The sequence below is a fragment of the Mauremys mutica genome, chromosome 4 (genome assembly GCF_020497125.1).
Source record: "Mauremys mutica isolate MM-2020 ecotype Southern chromosome 4, ASM2049712v1, whole genome shotgun sequence".
Taxonomy (NCBI): Eukaryota; Metazoa; Chordata; order Testudines; family Geoemydidae; genus Mauremys; species Mauremys mutica.
In genome coordinates this window covers 92819016-92835419 of record NC_059075.1, presented here as the reverse complement: position 1 = coordinate 92835419, position 16404 = coordinate 92819016, and the positions used below count along the sequence as shown (strand labels likewise).

General features: G+C 43.8%; 1 protein-coding gene across 1 annotated transcript in view; it reads right to left on the bottom strand.

Moving 5' to 3' along the window:
• Positions 1–14952, bottom strand: part of KIAA1549L (KIAA1549 like) — a 224026-nt gene extending 209074 nt beyond the window's left edge. The window contains exon 1 of the mRNA XM_045012725.1: positions 14736–14952. Coding sequence (XP_044868660.1) covers positions 14736–14952 — 217 coding nt within the window. The remainder of the gene's footprint in view (positions 1–14735) is intronic.
• Positions 14953–16404: the final 1452 nt, after the last annotated feature.

Genomic DNA, 16404 nt, shown 5'->3' with positions numbered 1-16404 from the left:
ATGGACCAACTGTAGAATGATTGACATGTATGAGCAGATTGCACTGGGGGATGCAGGAAAAGGGATACAACAGGAATCAGCAGCAGTACCACTTGAAAGCGAAAGAATTGCTCCAGACACAGGGTCAAGGAGACCAACAGTCAATCTGGTGCTGAGCAACAGACCTGCCACTTTTACTACCAGCTGCATGTCACACTTGGTGGAGACACCACCAATGCCCTGCTGCCCACCGTGGATACCTCCGGGGGGCCCAAGACACAGACCCCTGCCATGAACAGCAAGGGGGAAGAGGAAAAGGAGTAGGCTAGGGACTATGTAACGGGGGTTCAGCTATGCCACAAGCCATGACCTACCTGAGACTCCACCACAGTCCTATCAGTCCCAGCACTTAAGCTCTGGGGAGCCCAATACAGGGGAAAGAACCTTAGGTAAGTGTGTGAACACCTTTCCCATTACAATGTTTACATTTAGTGATGGCGCCCAACCCCAGCATAGCAGGACACAACTATCAACTTTTCATTAATTTACTCATAGTAGAAGACATAGCAGCACAACAAGGAGAGGCAGGGCTGTTTGCTTTTCATTCCCATGTAGAGTTAGGTGTGGGGGGAGGGGCATGCAGAGCAGTTTGCTGATGTACACAGGGAGGTCCCCTGAATCCTCCTGAGAGAGCTCAATGAAATTGTTATGGAAACACTCTGAAATCCTCTCCCGAAGGTTTCTAGGGATGGCAGCCTTACTTCTTCTTTCACAGTAGGGCACTTTCCTATACCACTCAGCGGCAGGCACCATTGCAGTACACAGACTAGCAGCATACTGGCCCTGGTGGCTTTGGGACACCAGCAGCAGCAGTGCTTTCCTGTGCCTGTGTTACTTTCAGCAGCAAGATACCAGCTAAAATCACCACCGCCTGTGGAAAAGAGTCTCAGTGCCGCTATCCAGCACTGAGACCCGTGGAAACAGAGGCAAAAATTGTATTGTTCCATGCAATTCCCACCTCATTTCCCTTCCACCTAAGCCCCTTTTGGGTAATACTCACCACGGCGGGGGCTGGAGAGTGGTGCTGTGCACAAGTGCTCCAAGGCTGCAGCGTCAATAAGCGAGTCTTGTTTAAAACTTTAGGGAAGCAAGGGAAGGGAGTTTTGAATCTTAACTTTCCCTTTCCATTGTGTGACTATACTTACAATGATGCCTCTGTGTATTTTATCTGTAGCTGCTGCTGTGGCCTTGACTAGTCCCCCCCGCCCCCCACCTCCACACTTGCAGAACACCTGACCAGATAAGGAGGAAAAAGATGAGGACTCAAGATGACATGTTCAGCGAGACCTGAAAAGGCAGCACCGCAATAGACCACGAACAGAGGGCCTGGAGGGTAAATATTTCAGAGAGAATGGAGAAGGAAAGGGCGGACAGATGAAAGACCCAGGAGTTCCAGCGGGCAAAAGAGAGGGAGATGCACCAGGACATAATGGGGCTTCTCTGGCAGTAAACACAAATGCTGCAGACTCTCGTGGACTTACAGGTTCAACAAGCATGGACTTGTCTCCCTTTTCAGTCAATGGAGAACTCCATTCTAGCACCTCCCTACACTCCCACAGCATCCCATGTGGCATTAGGGGCTGCATCCCTTCCCCTACCAATCCACCTCGGAGAGGGGGGCAGTATGGACAACCACAGCTTCACATACACTGACCTGTGAGAGAGACAGTTGCTGTACATGCAGCCAAAATGGACTGAAATGGACAGGAATGTTCTTTCCCTTTGTTTAGTTCTGTTCCAGTAACTATTTCAGAAGTTCTTATTGTATTTGGTTTTTTAATTGCACATAGTTTCTATGCACTGGTTTTGGTATGCAATAAAAATCTATTTTTGGGGAACATAGTTTATCTTTATTATTTCACAACATGTGATACAGAATGCCTAGCACTTCTGAAAGCACACACAACTTGTTATTGTACAGGGCAACAGAACTCATGGGATCAGTGACGAACTGTAATAATTATGAAGGTACAGCAAGCACCACATAACTGATAGGTGTATTAACAAACAGTGTTATATTCATACATGTACAGCAAGCATCATAGAATTCCTAACAGCCCCCACAACTTAAGACAGGTTCAGTATAGTTCACCCAACTGGGTGGCTGACTGGTAAAGTGAACCTTTCGAGGCTTCCCTGAACTGCATAGCTCTGTGATGAGCTTTTCTAATAGTCCTGGTGTCTAGCTATTCAAACTCAGCCGACAGCCGCTCCACCTCCGCCCTGGTGGCAAGTTGTGTCCCTTTGCCTCACAGATATTATGCAATACACAACAAGCAGCTATAACAATTGGAATATTTTTTCACTGAGATCCAATCTCATGAGTAAACAATGCCATCATGCCTTTGGTCTGCCAAAAACACATTCAGCTGTCATTCTGAACCTCCTGAGCTGGTGGGTGAATCTTTCTTTGGTGCCTTAGGATCACTACTGGCATTTCACAACTTCACCAATTGTAGTCTGCCAGTTGGTAAAGAATATCCCTGCTTGTAGCGATATGCTAACTGTGGCAGCTTTATGCCAACATAACTTGCATTAACCAAAGTTTGTTGTACAGAGAAAGCCTTAATGGCATCTACAGAACGAACCCACAGGTTCGTAGAAAAGGTATCAACTTTCCCACTCTTGCTACAAGGAGGACGACGGCTACCTGCTCTGAATGCAAGGATTTGCAGTGTAGAAGGGCTAGGTCATTGTGGGAAATTAGTTAATTTCCACAGCACACCATAAAGAGTGATGTCTTGTGGGGAGACAGGAATCAAATCTAGCAGAACATGTCAAAAAAATACTCTCCAAAAAGAGGACTGGGGCTGAAAGCAGAACATGGTGAGGTTCTCTCTTCCTTTCTGGAGTCTGGCTGATGTGGAGCCATCCTTTTACCTTGGGTTAAAGAAGCTCTGCAGTATTTGTGTTTGGCCCTGAAAGGAACAGGATACTTTTTACATCTACCTGATTAGGAATTGCCATCTAGTCCAATGGAACAGAGCTTTTCTTTTTTTAAAGTAGGTGGCAGGCTAGCAGAATAATATCAGAATAATTATTTAATGCTGCTGGGGGGTTGTTTTGATGTAATATTAATTATTTATTCAAGCACCTAGGGCTTTGTATAGGCACATTTTTTATTTTTCAAATAAAAATAAATTAGGGCAATTATTATCATTAATATTGCAGCAGCCCCCAAATGCCCCAATGAGAATCGTTGTACAGATATGGAGGTAAGCACTGTACAAATATGTACAAGGATGCAATCCCTGCCCCCAAAGAACTTGCCTTCTGTTTTCCAATATAGCATCCCATACTATGCATACTCTCCACTGAGTAGTGTCAAATCTCTTCTTTTTCCAACTGGTGTGTCAGAGATAACCCTATGCCATACTCTTTATAAAAGTCCACGTCTACCTGGTTCCCACTGTCTGTGCTGAAGAGGAAGGCTGATTCAAAATTTTAAACTATTTTCTCCGAGTAAATTTTTGTTTCTAAAACAGCAATGAGTTTAGTTCTAGTAAGTAGTTAATGGGTTCATGAACAATATTTGTACTAAGGTACTTATGCAGTGTGGCGATTCAATGATGCAGCCATTTCAGCCAGAATAAGAGTTTCTGGGTCATTCAGATTTAGTTACATTTACATTTTTTTGGACATTTGAACCCTGAATAGATTCCCTGTGTGTAATGGTATTATTAGCGGAGCTGGCTCCAGCTTTGAAAACACTGAGTTATGCAAGCCTGTATATTGATTGTCTCTCATTGGTGTTTTTAAAGTCTACTACTTATGTTAATGTCATTATACACTTCAGATATCATTGGGAAAAAGACGGTTTGATTTTCAGAGGTGCTGGGCATCTACAACTCCAGCTGAAATCTGCTGTGGACTCTCAACAGCTCTGAAATCAGCCTTTAAACATTTATCACAAGCAGAAAAACCTTTCATCCAAAATGTTTTTGATACTGGGTCAAAGAAATACATGTAAACCTACAGTACCACAGAAGCATAATCAGACTGCAGTATGCTAAATTAAATGTAATGTAAACAGACCATGAATGACAAGGAGAGTTTTGAGGGTTCCCTCATACCGCCTCTGGAATCTCCAGTTTAAAGACCACAGTTCTTAGAACATCCTGCAATCATGGAAAGTGATAAAGCTGTGCATCATTCCATTTTCTAACTAGCCATGACTCTTATAAAAATTTAGTCTTTTACTAGCAATACACCCATCTGCCCCAGCAGTTCATCAGATTAAAAGAAAGGACCAGTTAAGTCTATAATGGTTTCTTTTAAATCAGCTTCTCAGCACTTCAGTGACACACAAAATAACAATCTAGCTCCTTTTGTTCTTTTCAAAACAAAGAACCACTATTTGATAATTAACTGTTCAAGGGTAAACTTCAGTTTTTCCAGCTGTTTTCTTACCATTTTTGCTTTAGCAGCCTCTCCATTTATTTTAGCAGACCCTGTTCAAAAAAGTACTTTAAAGAAACTGTGAGAAAAGTAATACATCTTATTTTTTCCATTACTTTGCTAGAAACATCAACATTTTTCATTTTAATTTCATATATTTAAAAATATAAACTAATTTGTAAGGAGCCTCTGACTCACTGCCTTTTAAACATTTGTTCTATACCATTCACAATTTGGACTTCATTACAAAACAACTTCCCTGTGTTACTCTTCGCAAGTGACCGTCAAAGGGTTTCATTTTATGAATACAGATCCTTTGAAGCCATTTAAACTAGCTAGCTAAAGATTCTTCATTTATTTGCATCCAAACAAGTACTGTAATGAAAGTATAGGTTCTCTAGAAGGTGGAATAACACAGAATAATCCTGCTAGATTTTGCTAACTGACCTTCAGATGGATTTTTTTGGTTTTAGAAATTTTACATTTCATTATACAGGTACATGGTTTCCAGTTGTGTTGCCTGTAAATAAAGTGGCAGGCAATCTTACATTCAATATGGATGACTATCAGTCATCCTGAAAGAAAATGCACGTGTGAGAAGAAGGCAGTGAAGATTTTCAGCAGCAAGTCTAATCAATGCATCATAACCCAGTCTCCAAACTACAAATATCAGCACACATGAACAGGCCAGACACTGGATCGCCACTGAAAATTTATACCATGGCAACGAATACACTTTTCCCACCATATTCACAGATACAGAAATAGGATACCTGGGTTAAAAAGAAGTGGAGAAATGCAGCACCTCTGTAAAAACATTCACTGAATAGGGTTGCCAGCTATCATTTTCAACTGGAATGCCCGGTCGAAAAGGGACCCTGGCAGCTCCGGTCAGCATTGCTGTCTTGGCTGCTAAAAGTCTGGTCGGCCAATGAGAGCTGCGGGGGCAGCATCTGCAGGTGCGGACAGCATGCAGAGCCCCCTGGACCCTCCATCTAGGAGCCGGAGAGGGGACATGCCTCCATTTCCGGGAGCCATGCAGACCCAGGGCAGGCAGGGAGCCAGCCTTAGCCCCGCTGTGCTGCCGACTGGGAACCGCCTGAGATAAGCACCACCCGGCCAGAGCCCGCATCCCAAACTCCTTCCTACACCCCAAACCCCTGACCCAGGTGGGAACCCCCTCCCACACCCAAATGCTCTCCCGGAGCCCACACCCTGAACCCCCTCTCGCATCCCAACCCCGTCCCAGCCATGAGCCCCCTCCTCCACCCCACACCCCTCATCCCTGGCCCCACCCCAGAGCCCACACCCCCATACAGAGCCCTCACCCCCTCCTGCACCCCCAGCCCAGTGAAAGTGAGTGAGGGTGGGGGAGAGCGAGCGACAGGGGTGGGGGATGGAATGACCAGGGGGCGGTGCAAGGGTGTTCGGTTTTGTGTTGTTAGAAAGTTGGCAACTCTATCACTGAAACATTAGCAGATACAAATGCTCATTCTACTACATAGAATGTATAAACAAGTGAGTTAGAGAGACCAGGTAGGTGAGGTAATATCTTTTACTGGACCACATTCTGTTGGTAAGAGAGAGAACCTTTTGAGCTTACACAGAGCTCTTCTTCAGGTGACCTAAACTTCAGGTTTCTCAGATCTGAAGAGCAGCTCTGTGTAAGATCAAAAGCTTATCTCTCTCACCAACAGAAAGTGGTCCACTAAAAGATATTACCTCATGCACCTGGTCACTCTAATATCCTGGGACCAACATGGCTACATCGACACTGCATAAACAGGAGAGTGGTGAGTAAGAGTAAGGAGGTGATTTTTACCTTTGTATATGGCACTGATGAGACCAATATTGGAACAGTGCATATAGTTTTGGTGTCCATATTTTACAAAGGATGTTGAAAACTGGAGAAGGGGCAAAAAAGAACCATACAAATGATTTGTTGGCTGGAGAAAATATTTTACAGTGTGAGACTTAAAAAGCTCAATCTGTTTAGTTTATCAAAAAGAAGATTAAGAGGTGACTAGATTACAGTATATAAGTATCTTGTAGTGTGGGGCCCAAAACTGGACACAGTACTACAGATGAGGCCTCATCAATGTTGAATGATCATGTCCCTCAATCTGCTGGCAATGCTCCAACTTATACAGCCCAATATGCCGTTAGCCTTCTTGGCGACAAGGGCACACTGTCGACTCATATCCAGCTTCTCGTCCACTGTAACCCCTAGGGTCCTTTTCTGCAGAACTACTGCCTAGCCACTCGGTCCCTAGTCTGTAGCAGTGCATGGGATTCTTCCGTCCCAAGTGCAGAACTCTGCACTTGTCCTTGATGAACCTCATCAGATTTCTTTTGGCCCAATCCTCTAATTTGTCTAGGTCCCTCTGTATCCTATCCCTACCCTCCAGCGTATCTCCTCCCAGTTTAGTGTCATCTGCAAATTTGCTCAGGGTGCGGTCCATGCCATCCTCCAGATCATTAATGAAGATATTGAACAAAACCGGCCCCAGGACCGACCCTTGGGGCACTCCGCTTGATACCGGCTGCCAACTAGAATTGGATCCATTGATCACTACCTGTTGATCCCGATGATCTAGCCAGCTTTCTATCCACGTTATTCATCCAGCCAATACTACTTTAACTTGCTGGCAAGAATATTGTTGGAGACCGTATCAAAAGCTTTGCTAAAGTTAAGGGACGAGAAGTTGAATATGAGTCAACAGTGTGCCCTTGTTGCCAAGAAGGCTAACAGCAATTTGGGCTGTATAAGTAGGGGCATTGCCAGTAGATCGAGGGACGTGATCATTCCCCTCTATTTGACATTGGTGAGGCCTCATCTGGAGTACTGTGTTCAGTTTTGGGCCCCACACTACAAGAAGGATGTGGAAAAATTGGAAAGAGTCCAGCGGAGGGCAACAAAAATGATTAGGGGGCTGGAGCACATGACTTATGAGGAGAGGCTGAGGGACCTGGAATTGTTTAGTCTGCAGAAGAGAGGAATGAGGGGGGATTTGATAGCTGCTTTCAACTACCTGAAAGGAGGTTCCAAAGAGGATGGATCTAGACTGTTCTCAGTGGTAGCAGATGACAGAACAAGGAGTAATGGTCTCAAGTTGCAGTGGGGGAGGTTTAGGTTGGATATTAGGAAAAACTTTTTCTCTAGGAGAGTGGTGAAGCACTGGAATGGGTTACCTAGGGAGATGGTGGAATCTCCTTCCTTAGAGGTTTTTGACGATGCCCTGACTGGGATGAGTTAGTTGGGAATTGGTCCTGCTTTGAGCAGGGGGTTGGACTAGATGACCTCCTGAGATCCCTTCCAACCATGATATTCTATGATTCTATACCTTCATGAGGAGAAAATAACAGGTACTAAAGGGCTCTTTAATCTAGTGGTGAAAGGCATAACAAAAACCAATGGCTGGAAGCTGAAGCCAAATAAATTCAAATTATAAATTGGGCACAACTTTTTACCAGTGAGGGTGATTAACTGCTGAAATAAACTACCAGGGGAGGTGGGGGATTCTGTATCTCTTTATGCTTTCAGATCAAGACTGGATGCCTTTCTGGAGGATATGCTTTAACCAAACTCAAGTTATTGGGCTTAATACAGGGGTAATTGGGTAAAATGTAATGGTTGGTGATAGACAGGAGGTCAAACTAGATGATTTAATTATCTCTTCTGGCTTTAAACTCTACAAATGTCTGAATATTTACTAACACAGAATAATAGATGTTCCCATAATTATACTTACGGGTACAGTTAAGCTAAATAAAACCATACATGGAAAAAATAATTAATATTCTAAACTTCTCTTCCTCCTTCTTGCACTTTGGTAGACTAGACTTATGTGAAGCTGTTTTGCATTCTGCTTACCTCTGCTGTACATATTCATTTAGGGCCTTCACCAAAGTCTATTGAAATCAATAGGAGTTTTCCCTTAGAAAATAACACTGGTATTTTGAAGATGGGTGAAGAAATAATGGACAAGATATTATACTGGCTTAGTTTGCAGCTGCTAAGAGTTGAGGGGATTTTTTATACTAGCTACAAGTCTTCTTTCATTTGTCCCCACCACCCTCTGGCTCCCACAATCCCAGAGGGAATTTCACTGGTTTGACTATAAGGAATATAAAAATTACGTGTTTGTTCCATTTTTCTATACACTCTGTTATATCTCATTTCTAGCACAAAGCCCAAAGAACACACTATAAGCAGACTTTCATCTTTAGTTTCTGAAATAGCTCCCCAGTTTAGGAGAAGATAGTGAAACTGACGCTCATTGGGCTAGTGTTAATGGATCTTTTAAAAGCACAATCTGTGTTCATGGATATACTTCAGATACCTACCAGCATGTTACTTACATCTTAAGAGCATTCAGTTTTAAGAGCATTCAGTTCTTCAACAGTAAAAGAAGGATAATACTCCCACCTCGTAAGGGTGTTGTGAGGATACAATCCATTAATGATTGTAAAATGCTCAAATACTACGGTGGTGAGAGCTCTGAGTAGGTACAGCTGGCTCAGATACCGACTGCTGGAACATGGGTGTAGATGAAGTAGTGTTCCAACATTCAGAATCAGCAGTACCCTCTTCTAAGGGGAGATGAGAAGTGATGGCCCTGACTCATGGTGGCAGCACCAACTGCTCCCCTCAGGTGCATGCATACACAGCAGTCTTTGAGCTTTAAGAAGGAGAAAGGTCTATCTGCTAATTTGTCTTATTACTCAAGCGGGTGATATTACTTAGGAACAATCCTACTACTTCTGTCTTAGCCACCTCTATTTAACACAGACTGATTGGTTAAGTGGAAATTAGTTTGGAGTTCTTTTGTACTTCCTCCTCCTCTGAGAAAAGGCCTGCTAAAACTTCTACTCAAGTATAAAAATATTATTTACTCAACTCTTTGAAAAACTATTTATGGAAGAACCAGCTGTCTTGTCCTTGGAAAGCACCCCTTAATAATTCCAGAGACATTCTGTAAGACCCATTGTTCCAAGAACACAACCTCTTAACACACAGGAACCAAGAACACTAACCACTGCTTTAGACTACAGAAATTGCTCTTACTATCTCCCATACATCTATTGCCTTAATAAATATCTGAATATGAAATTTTTCCTCTGAGTTGTATTAGCTGAGGAGACCTAGATGTATGTCCATCCACAAACTGTTAGAGATGCACCTTCCTCTTGCCAGAGAGCAAGTGTCAATGAGAGCAATGTGAAGTGTTACGAGTGTGCGGTCAAACTGAGCCGCTATAGGTGCTTATGACTGCAAGCAAAATGTGGATCCGTCCAACCATTGCAGTGTTTCCTCCCTGAGTCAGTCTAAAAGAACAGCTCTCAGAAGATTGCAACGTCCCCACTCATTTCAGTGATATGTTGACTCTGAAGCCTAACATAGAATTATAGAGTTTAAGGCCAGACAATGAGGTAAATGTCAGCACTGTTAACTGTTTCAGTCCTCATCATTTCAGCAGAAACATCCAGCTACTGAGGGAATAGAATGAGTAGGCAGCATTCTCTGCCACCATCAGTCTGACCCCAAGCATAAGTTGATGGGGGCTTTCAAAACGCAGCACTGTGGAAAATTAAGAGAATTCATTATACTAAGTCAAGCACATTACTGGAGGTCCCAAAAAAGCACTACCCCAAAGTCAGTTAGAAGTAGGGGCATTAATAATGTAAACATGGACATGTTGTAACCCTAGTTACATATTGTAACCCTAGTTTACAATATAATTCACTTGTCCTTCCCTACATAGGATATGGTATCATACAACCTATTTAGATATTAATTTGAAATATTTCAAATCCTCCATCCCCACACAAACACCAAGAGTAACCTAGCTTTGCACCAATTCATGTGTTCCTTTTGGACTCTCAATCTACAAGGACCAGGTTTATGTAATATGTATACATCAATCGTGCCCTCTAATGCACCCACATAAAGAAGCACAATTCCCAGAGATGTATAGACCCCCTCTCCACATGCTCTCCATAGCCTACTTCCTCCATCCCATGCAGCAGAACCACAGTGGTTCTACTGTGTTTTGGCTAAAATGAGCCAAGATTTGAGACTTTGCAAATAACATTTCATTGGTTAATTTCCAACTCTGCTATTCATTTGTTCTGTTTATTTTCCTAGGGCAAGCATTTACATACATTTTGTTCTATTTGAATTATCAAAACCAGTAAACATCATCTATCAGGAAAAGAAATTAGTAGTTTAATGCTCATGAAAAACGCTGAATTGATACGTCTACAGAATGAAGAGAAAAAGGATCGTATGGCCAGTGACACTGCAAGCTTTCCACAGTACCTCATTAATGTGTGTCAGCTCTGCACTGGAGGAACCACCTTAGCATTTAGAAAGTAGCTCATTCACCATGCATGTTAAATCCTTGGCATGCTCACTGAGGTTAGCAGCAAAGGTGCCATTTTTATGGCAGTTTTTGTGATGTGAACACCTATCTACCAGAACTTTGACTGAGATATACTTACAGATATGCCAATTTGGGCATTGATCTCATTTGTTCTCAGAAGCTACTCAGTACTCAGACAGGAGACGTGCATAGAAAACCCCAGATCTATGGACAATAGTGCTGGCAATTCACCAGGTGACACTGTGCTCTCTGAGTCAGTGAACCAAAGCTCCAGGTAGTATTAAGGGGCACTGCACCATTATTATTTATGCAATTATTATTACTTATGGTAGGGACCCATTGGGCTAATGCTCTGTAAATACATGGGAAGATATGGCCTTTCCCATGACAAGCTCACCATCTAAACTGAACAGACTAACTATCAGCAAAATGAAAAGGCAACTCTTCTTAGTTACCATTTTTTCCATGTCCCCCGTGCTCATCAGCTGCAACCCCTCTATCCAAATGCTTCAGCCAATGTGCTCCACCACTGCAGACCAGTGGGTCCTTCTTCCAGCCTAGATAGCTCCAGCTGCTCTTCCTTGCCACCTCACACTGCAGAGTAGGTGGGAAAGCCCCTTCCCTCTAGTGAGTACCCTGGGTTGGAAGCAGGCCCGTGGTCTCTCCTGTCCCTCTGCAGTCCTTGCAAACAGCTCCAGATGCTCTCCCACCTGGACAGAGCTTACCTACACACAAGAGAGTTTTAGATCTGTTGCTTTCTCTAAGGTTTTGTTCAACACTGGGGCCCTGTTGTGTTTGGCTCAGTACAAGCACAGAGGTAGAAAGACTGATCCTGTAAAGCAGTGTTTCCCAAACTTGGGATGCCACTTGTATAGGGAAAGCCCCTGGCGGGACGGGACGGTTTGTTTACCTGCCCCGGCTGCAGGTCTGGCCGATCATGGCTCCCACTGGCCACAGTTTGCTGCTCTAGGCCAATGGGAGCAGCTGGAAGCGGCGCGGGCTGAGGGACGTACTGGCCGCCTCTTCCAGCAGCTCCCATTGGCCTGGAGCGGCGAACCGCGGCCAGTGGGAGCCACAATCAGCTGAACCTGCAGACGCAGCCAGTAAACAAACCAGCCAGGCCCACCAGGGGCTTTCCCTACACAAGTGGCGTCCCAAGTTTGGGAAACACTGCTGTAAGGAGTTCCTTGCAGGAGAATTAATTCATGTCACATTTTCTACCAAGGTCAGCGGATACACATATTTCTGGTAGCTATAATCCCATATCACCAACCTTCAGGACACAACTACTATTTAAAAATCACAACTACTTTCACAAAACTAAAGTTCTTCTTTATGAATTGCTCAGGACCTCGGAGCAACCATAGACCACATTTTCTTTCCCCTCCATGAACAAAACACACTTCTTTGCCTTCATACACAAAAGGCCATACACAAACCATACACTAAAACAACAACAAAAAAACCATGTGCAAATTTCCCACCCTGCGGAGAAGCCTGGAGAAGGAATAACACATGACAAATAATAGTTACATTGCTTACTGCACCATTGGAAGTCACTCAGATAACAGTGATGGGCCTAGTATAAGAACTGGTACAACCACTGAAGTCAATGGAGCTGAGTCAATTTACACAAACAGATAATTTGACTGCACATATTTACATTAGATTCCATCTGTTATTCAAGTGCAAAGCTACATATGCATTAGCATCTGATTGGTTGAATTTTATAAACTAACAAGAAGAAAAATGTTTTAAGAACCCTCATAAGGAAAAAAAAAAAAAGAGTATTCTGGAGTGAAATCCTGGCCCTATTGAAGGCAGTGGGAGTTTTTCCATTGATTTCAGTGAGACCAAGTTTTCACACCCTATATCTAAATGGAAGGCAGAAGCTTTTATGCTGATGAAAATTCAAATTAAACAAATTATTCAAATGACAATAAAATAAATTAATCATAAGTCCATATAAATTTAAGGATGTTGTATTTGTAACTTACTAATTACAATAGGTTTAATTATGTTCCAACTGCTTCATTTCAAAATTATGTATCATCCCTATTTACATTGGATAAAAAATGTATTTAGCTATTACAAGCTAAAGTGTAGTTTCCTTTTTTATTAATGACCCCCAATCCTGTCCTATTTCCAATTTAGGTAATTATATTCTATGACCTATCTAAAATTCCCCTGTCTTGGTCAGTATTTTTCACTTCCTGTATTATGCTGCTGTTAGGTAGCTTTGCTGTATGCTATTTAGCAAATTATCAGCTTTTTATTTCACTATTGGCAATGTGATTCATATATAGTTTTGCAAATGTTTTGGGATTCTTCTGAATTAAATATTATACATAAAGGTAAGCTCATTATCATTTCACAAAGGTGATCAAGGAGCAATCATATTGTAAATACTTTTGTTGACTACTAACCAGACTAAATGATGTAGTGACCTTAAGAAGAAAAATGCATCATATCCCATTGCCTTCCCCAAATTAAAAATTCAGTCATGAAAGATGGACTGTATTAAAGTGGATATATTTCATTTTTTAATTTAGACTTAATGTGAGAGTTAATATGAAACATAGACTGAGTTGTCAAGTACGATGCTTATAGATGAAAAGAAAAATGTCTAGTCCCCCGGATCCTGTGCCACAAAGAATAATTTATCTTATACGAATACATCAAACTACAGTATTTATAAATTCAGAGCAAGTAATGAAGTATGAAGCATTGGTTCTTTTTAAACTCACAATTTGTAAATTAGAACCTGTGTTACATTATAGCCATACCCTACATCAATTGCACACAATTACTGTACATTCATTCTAAAAGCATGTAGATATATGGGAGCTCTATATCAAAGAAACTGAATGACCTCTTAGTTAGCCAACTACAGTATTCATTTTACCATTTAAACATGAAACAGCAATAGAAATACAATAAGCAATAAGAGATTGGTCAAAAATAGGGCAGTGTATACATTTGTGTTCTTTTTTAAAGCCAGGGCACTAATTTAGCCCTAAATTGGTACTAGTCTACTTCTACTGTATTAGCATAGCCTTAGATTTACACTTCTTGGCGTCTAAAATGTTAGTATGATACATCTAATTACCACTCAGTAAACATGCCCACTGCTCTTTCCAAACAGTAACTATTCTTGCATTGAGGCCAACCAGTAAAATTATTACTATCAAAACTAAAGACGACATAGAATGGACTTCCAAAACAGTCAAGGAAATCAGAAAAATATAATCTAGACATACTTAGAATTCTAAATTGCATTTGAGATTTGTTTTACACTCAGATCTCATAAGAACCTGCCCCCCCCCCCCCAAAAACGAGCCTGTAGTTTAACAAAAGCTTCTTGCAGTCTCTCTTTCCCTGCCAGGTACAAGAGCTAATAGAAGCAGATTGTCCCACAGGAAAAGAGAATGATATTAGTCTTGTGCTGGCTAAAATGGACCAGAGAGCTCCTTATGTGTAGGACTTCTACAACAAAAGAAGAAAAGCAGCTAGAATGCCTCTCTTCCATTATATTTAACCTCCGCTGGAAGGAGGAGGAAGTCTGAATTACATATTTTAGACTTCAGTTATCCGTTTATCTCACCCTTAGCAAAGTATTATAGACATATACCAAATATAACAGACCCCTTTTCCATTGCAGTGAAGTGCGGCTAATATGCAGGTAGCTGTAACTTTTATTTAATCAAACCCGAACCGCCCTGCAAACCCATCCTCGCAATGAATGGTACTGTCTTCCGAAGGCAGGTTTCTGACACTGCAGTAGCTTGTAACAAAAATATGGATATGCACCCTGCAGCCATCTCCGTGTAAGAAACCAGCCCTCCGGAAAGAGTGGTCCCTGCTCAGTGCAGCGCTCAGGAGAGGATTCAAAGATCAAGGCGTGCTCCTTACCCTGCTCAGCCTGGACACTCTGGAAAAGGGCTAGGATCACCCCAATCAGCATGACAGCCCTGCAGATGGCCCCTTGGCTGGTAGGTGGCTGGGAGCTCCGCCGATCAGGGCATCGTAGGGCTCTGCCAGCTGCCCAAGGCAGAGAGGCGGCAAACAGGTCCCCCAGGTGCCCGGGATGCTCACACCTCTGATCGGCCCCCTCCTCCCCGAGAGCCATTTGTGGGGCTCACACATCAATGCCGCTCCCTGCTTCCAGAAGCGCCCGGGAGTCCCACGGCTCACGGAGCTCCGCTGGCCATGGCCCCCCGGCCCCGGGGGAGGGTGCAGGAGACGGGCCGCGCCGCCGCCTTACAGCCGGTGCAGGGACTGCGAGGAGCGGCTGCGGCTGGGGGACCCCATGGCGCCCGCGCCTCTCCCCGGCCGGCGCTGGCTGCCCTCGCTGGGCTCAGGGGGACGCGGCGCCGGTGCCCCTCGCTGGCTGCTCCGCTCCGGCTCCGGCTCGCGCTCTGGGGCTGAGCCGCGCGTGCAGCTGAGCCAGGCAAGGGCGCCGCAGCGACAAAGGAATCACGTAGCAACCAGCCGCCGCCGCCTCCTCCCTCCCTCCGTCGCTCCAGCCCAGCTCCTGAGCCGGAGCTGAGCAGCGGAGGCGGCGCTGCCGGGGCGATGGGGGCCCCTTCTGGGCTCCTCAGCCACGAGAACCTTGCCCCGGGGGGTGTCTCGTGCCCGCCCGGCCCCTTGCCGAGCCTTGCTGTACAGCGCGGAGCACAGGGCTCCTGCAAAGATTAGGCGGGCCCAGCTCCCTCTGGCCCACCCGTGTTTTTCTCCTAACGCCCAGGACCAGTTTCCTCAGAGCAGGTCCCCCTTTCTCTGTGTGGCCTCGGAGCCCTTGCCCAATGAAAGGGGGGGGGCGCACAGCACCCTGTGGTGAATCAGCCAAGTGCCCCCCACAGCCTCTCCTCCACCCTGCTGGGACTGTTGTGCTGGGACTATGCTCTCCCTCCTCGTTCGTTTTTTAGTACACCCAGCAGTACTACTTCGACCTTTCTCTTCAAGGAGTGACCATTTTCAATGAAAACAGCACAAAGAAATGGGTCAGAGATTGCTAGTCTATTTGCAACTGTACCCTGCCCTATAACTTAAGGGAGACATAAGGAAGAGGTTACAACTGACTGTCTCAGCAAAGCCCTCAGCCTGTTAAAGCCCAAATGTGAGAGTCTAACCTTTAATACAACAAAAAATATACAAGAACCTGAAAATGATGTGGGTATAAGCACAGGGCCAGAGGAATGAATGATGCAGCTACCCCAACTTCTTTTTATCCTATTGACATCCCACTCATTGCAGTTTCAGTACATATGCCTGGTCTTTCTCATCATCTTTATTATTATGTGCAGGCACCAGGCTGCAGCTCTCTCTTATTTTTTAACATATGAATTAAGCTATATTCATTCAAATGCCATTCCTTTGGCAGTGATATAAAGTTGGTAGGAATCTAAAGTTACTACAATTAGATGGGAGTTCATTGGCCTCTGTGGAACTAATTGATGGCTTCAATCTAATGGTCATGTGTCTAAAGCACAAATAAAACCACCACCAATATCAGTCTTTGAACAAGTAATGAAAAGGGATAGACACTGATCTGTAAACTCACCCCTTAAAGGGTCTCTTT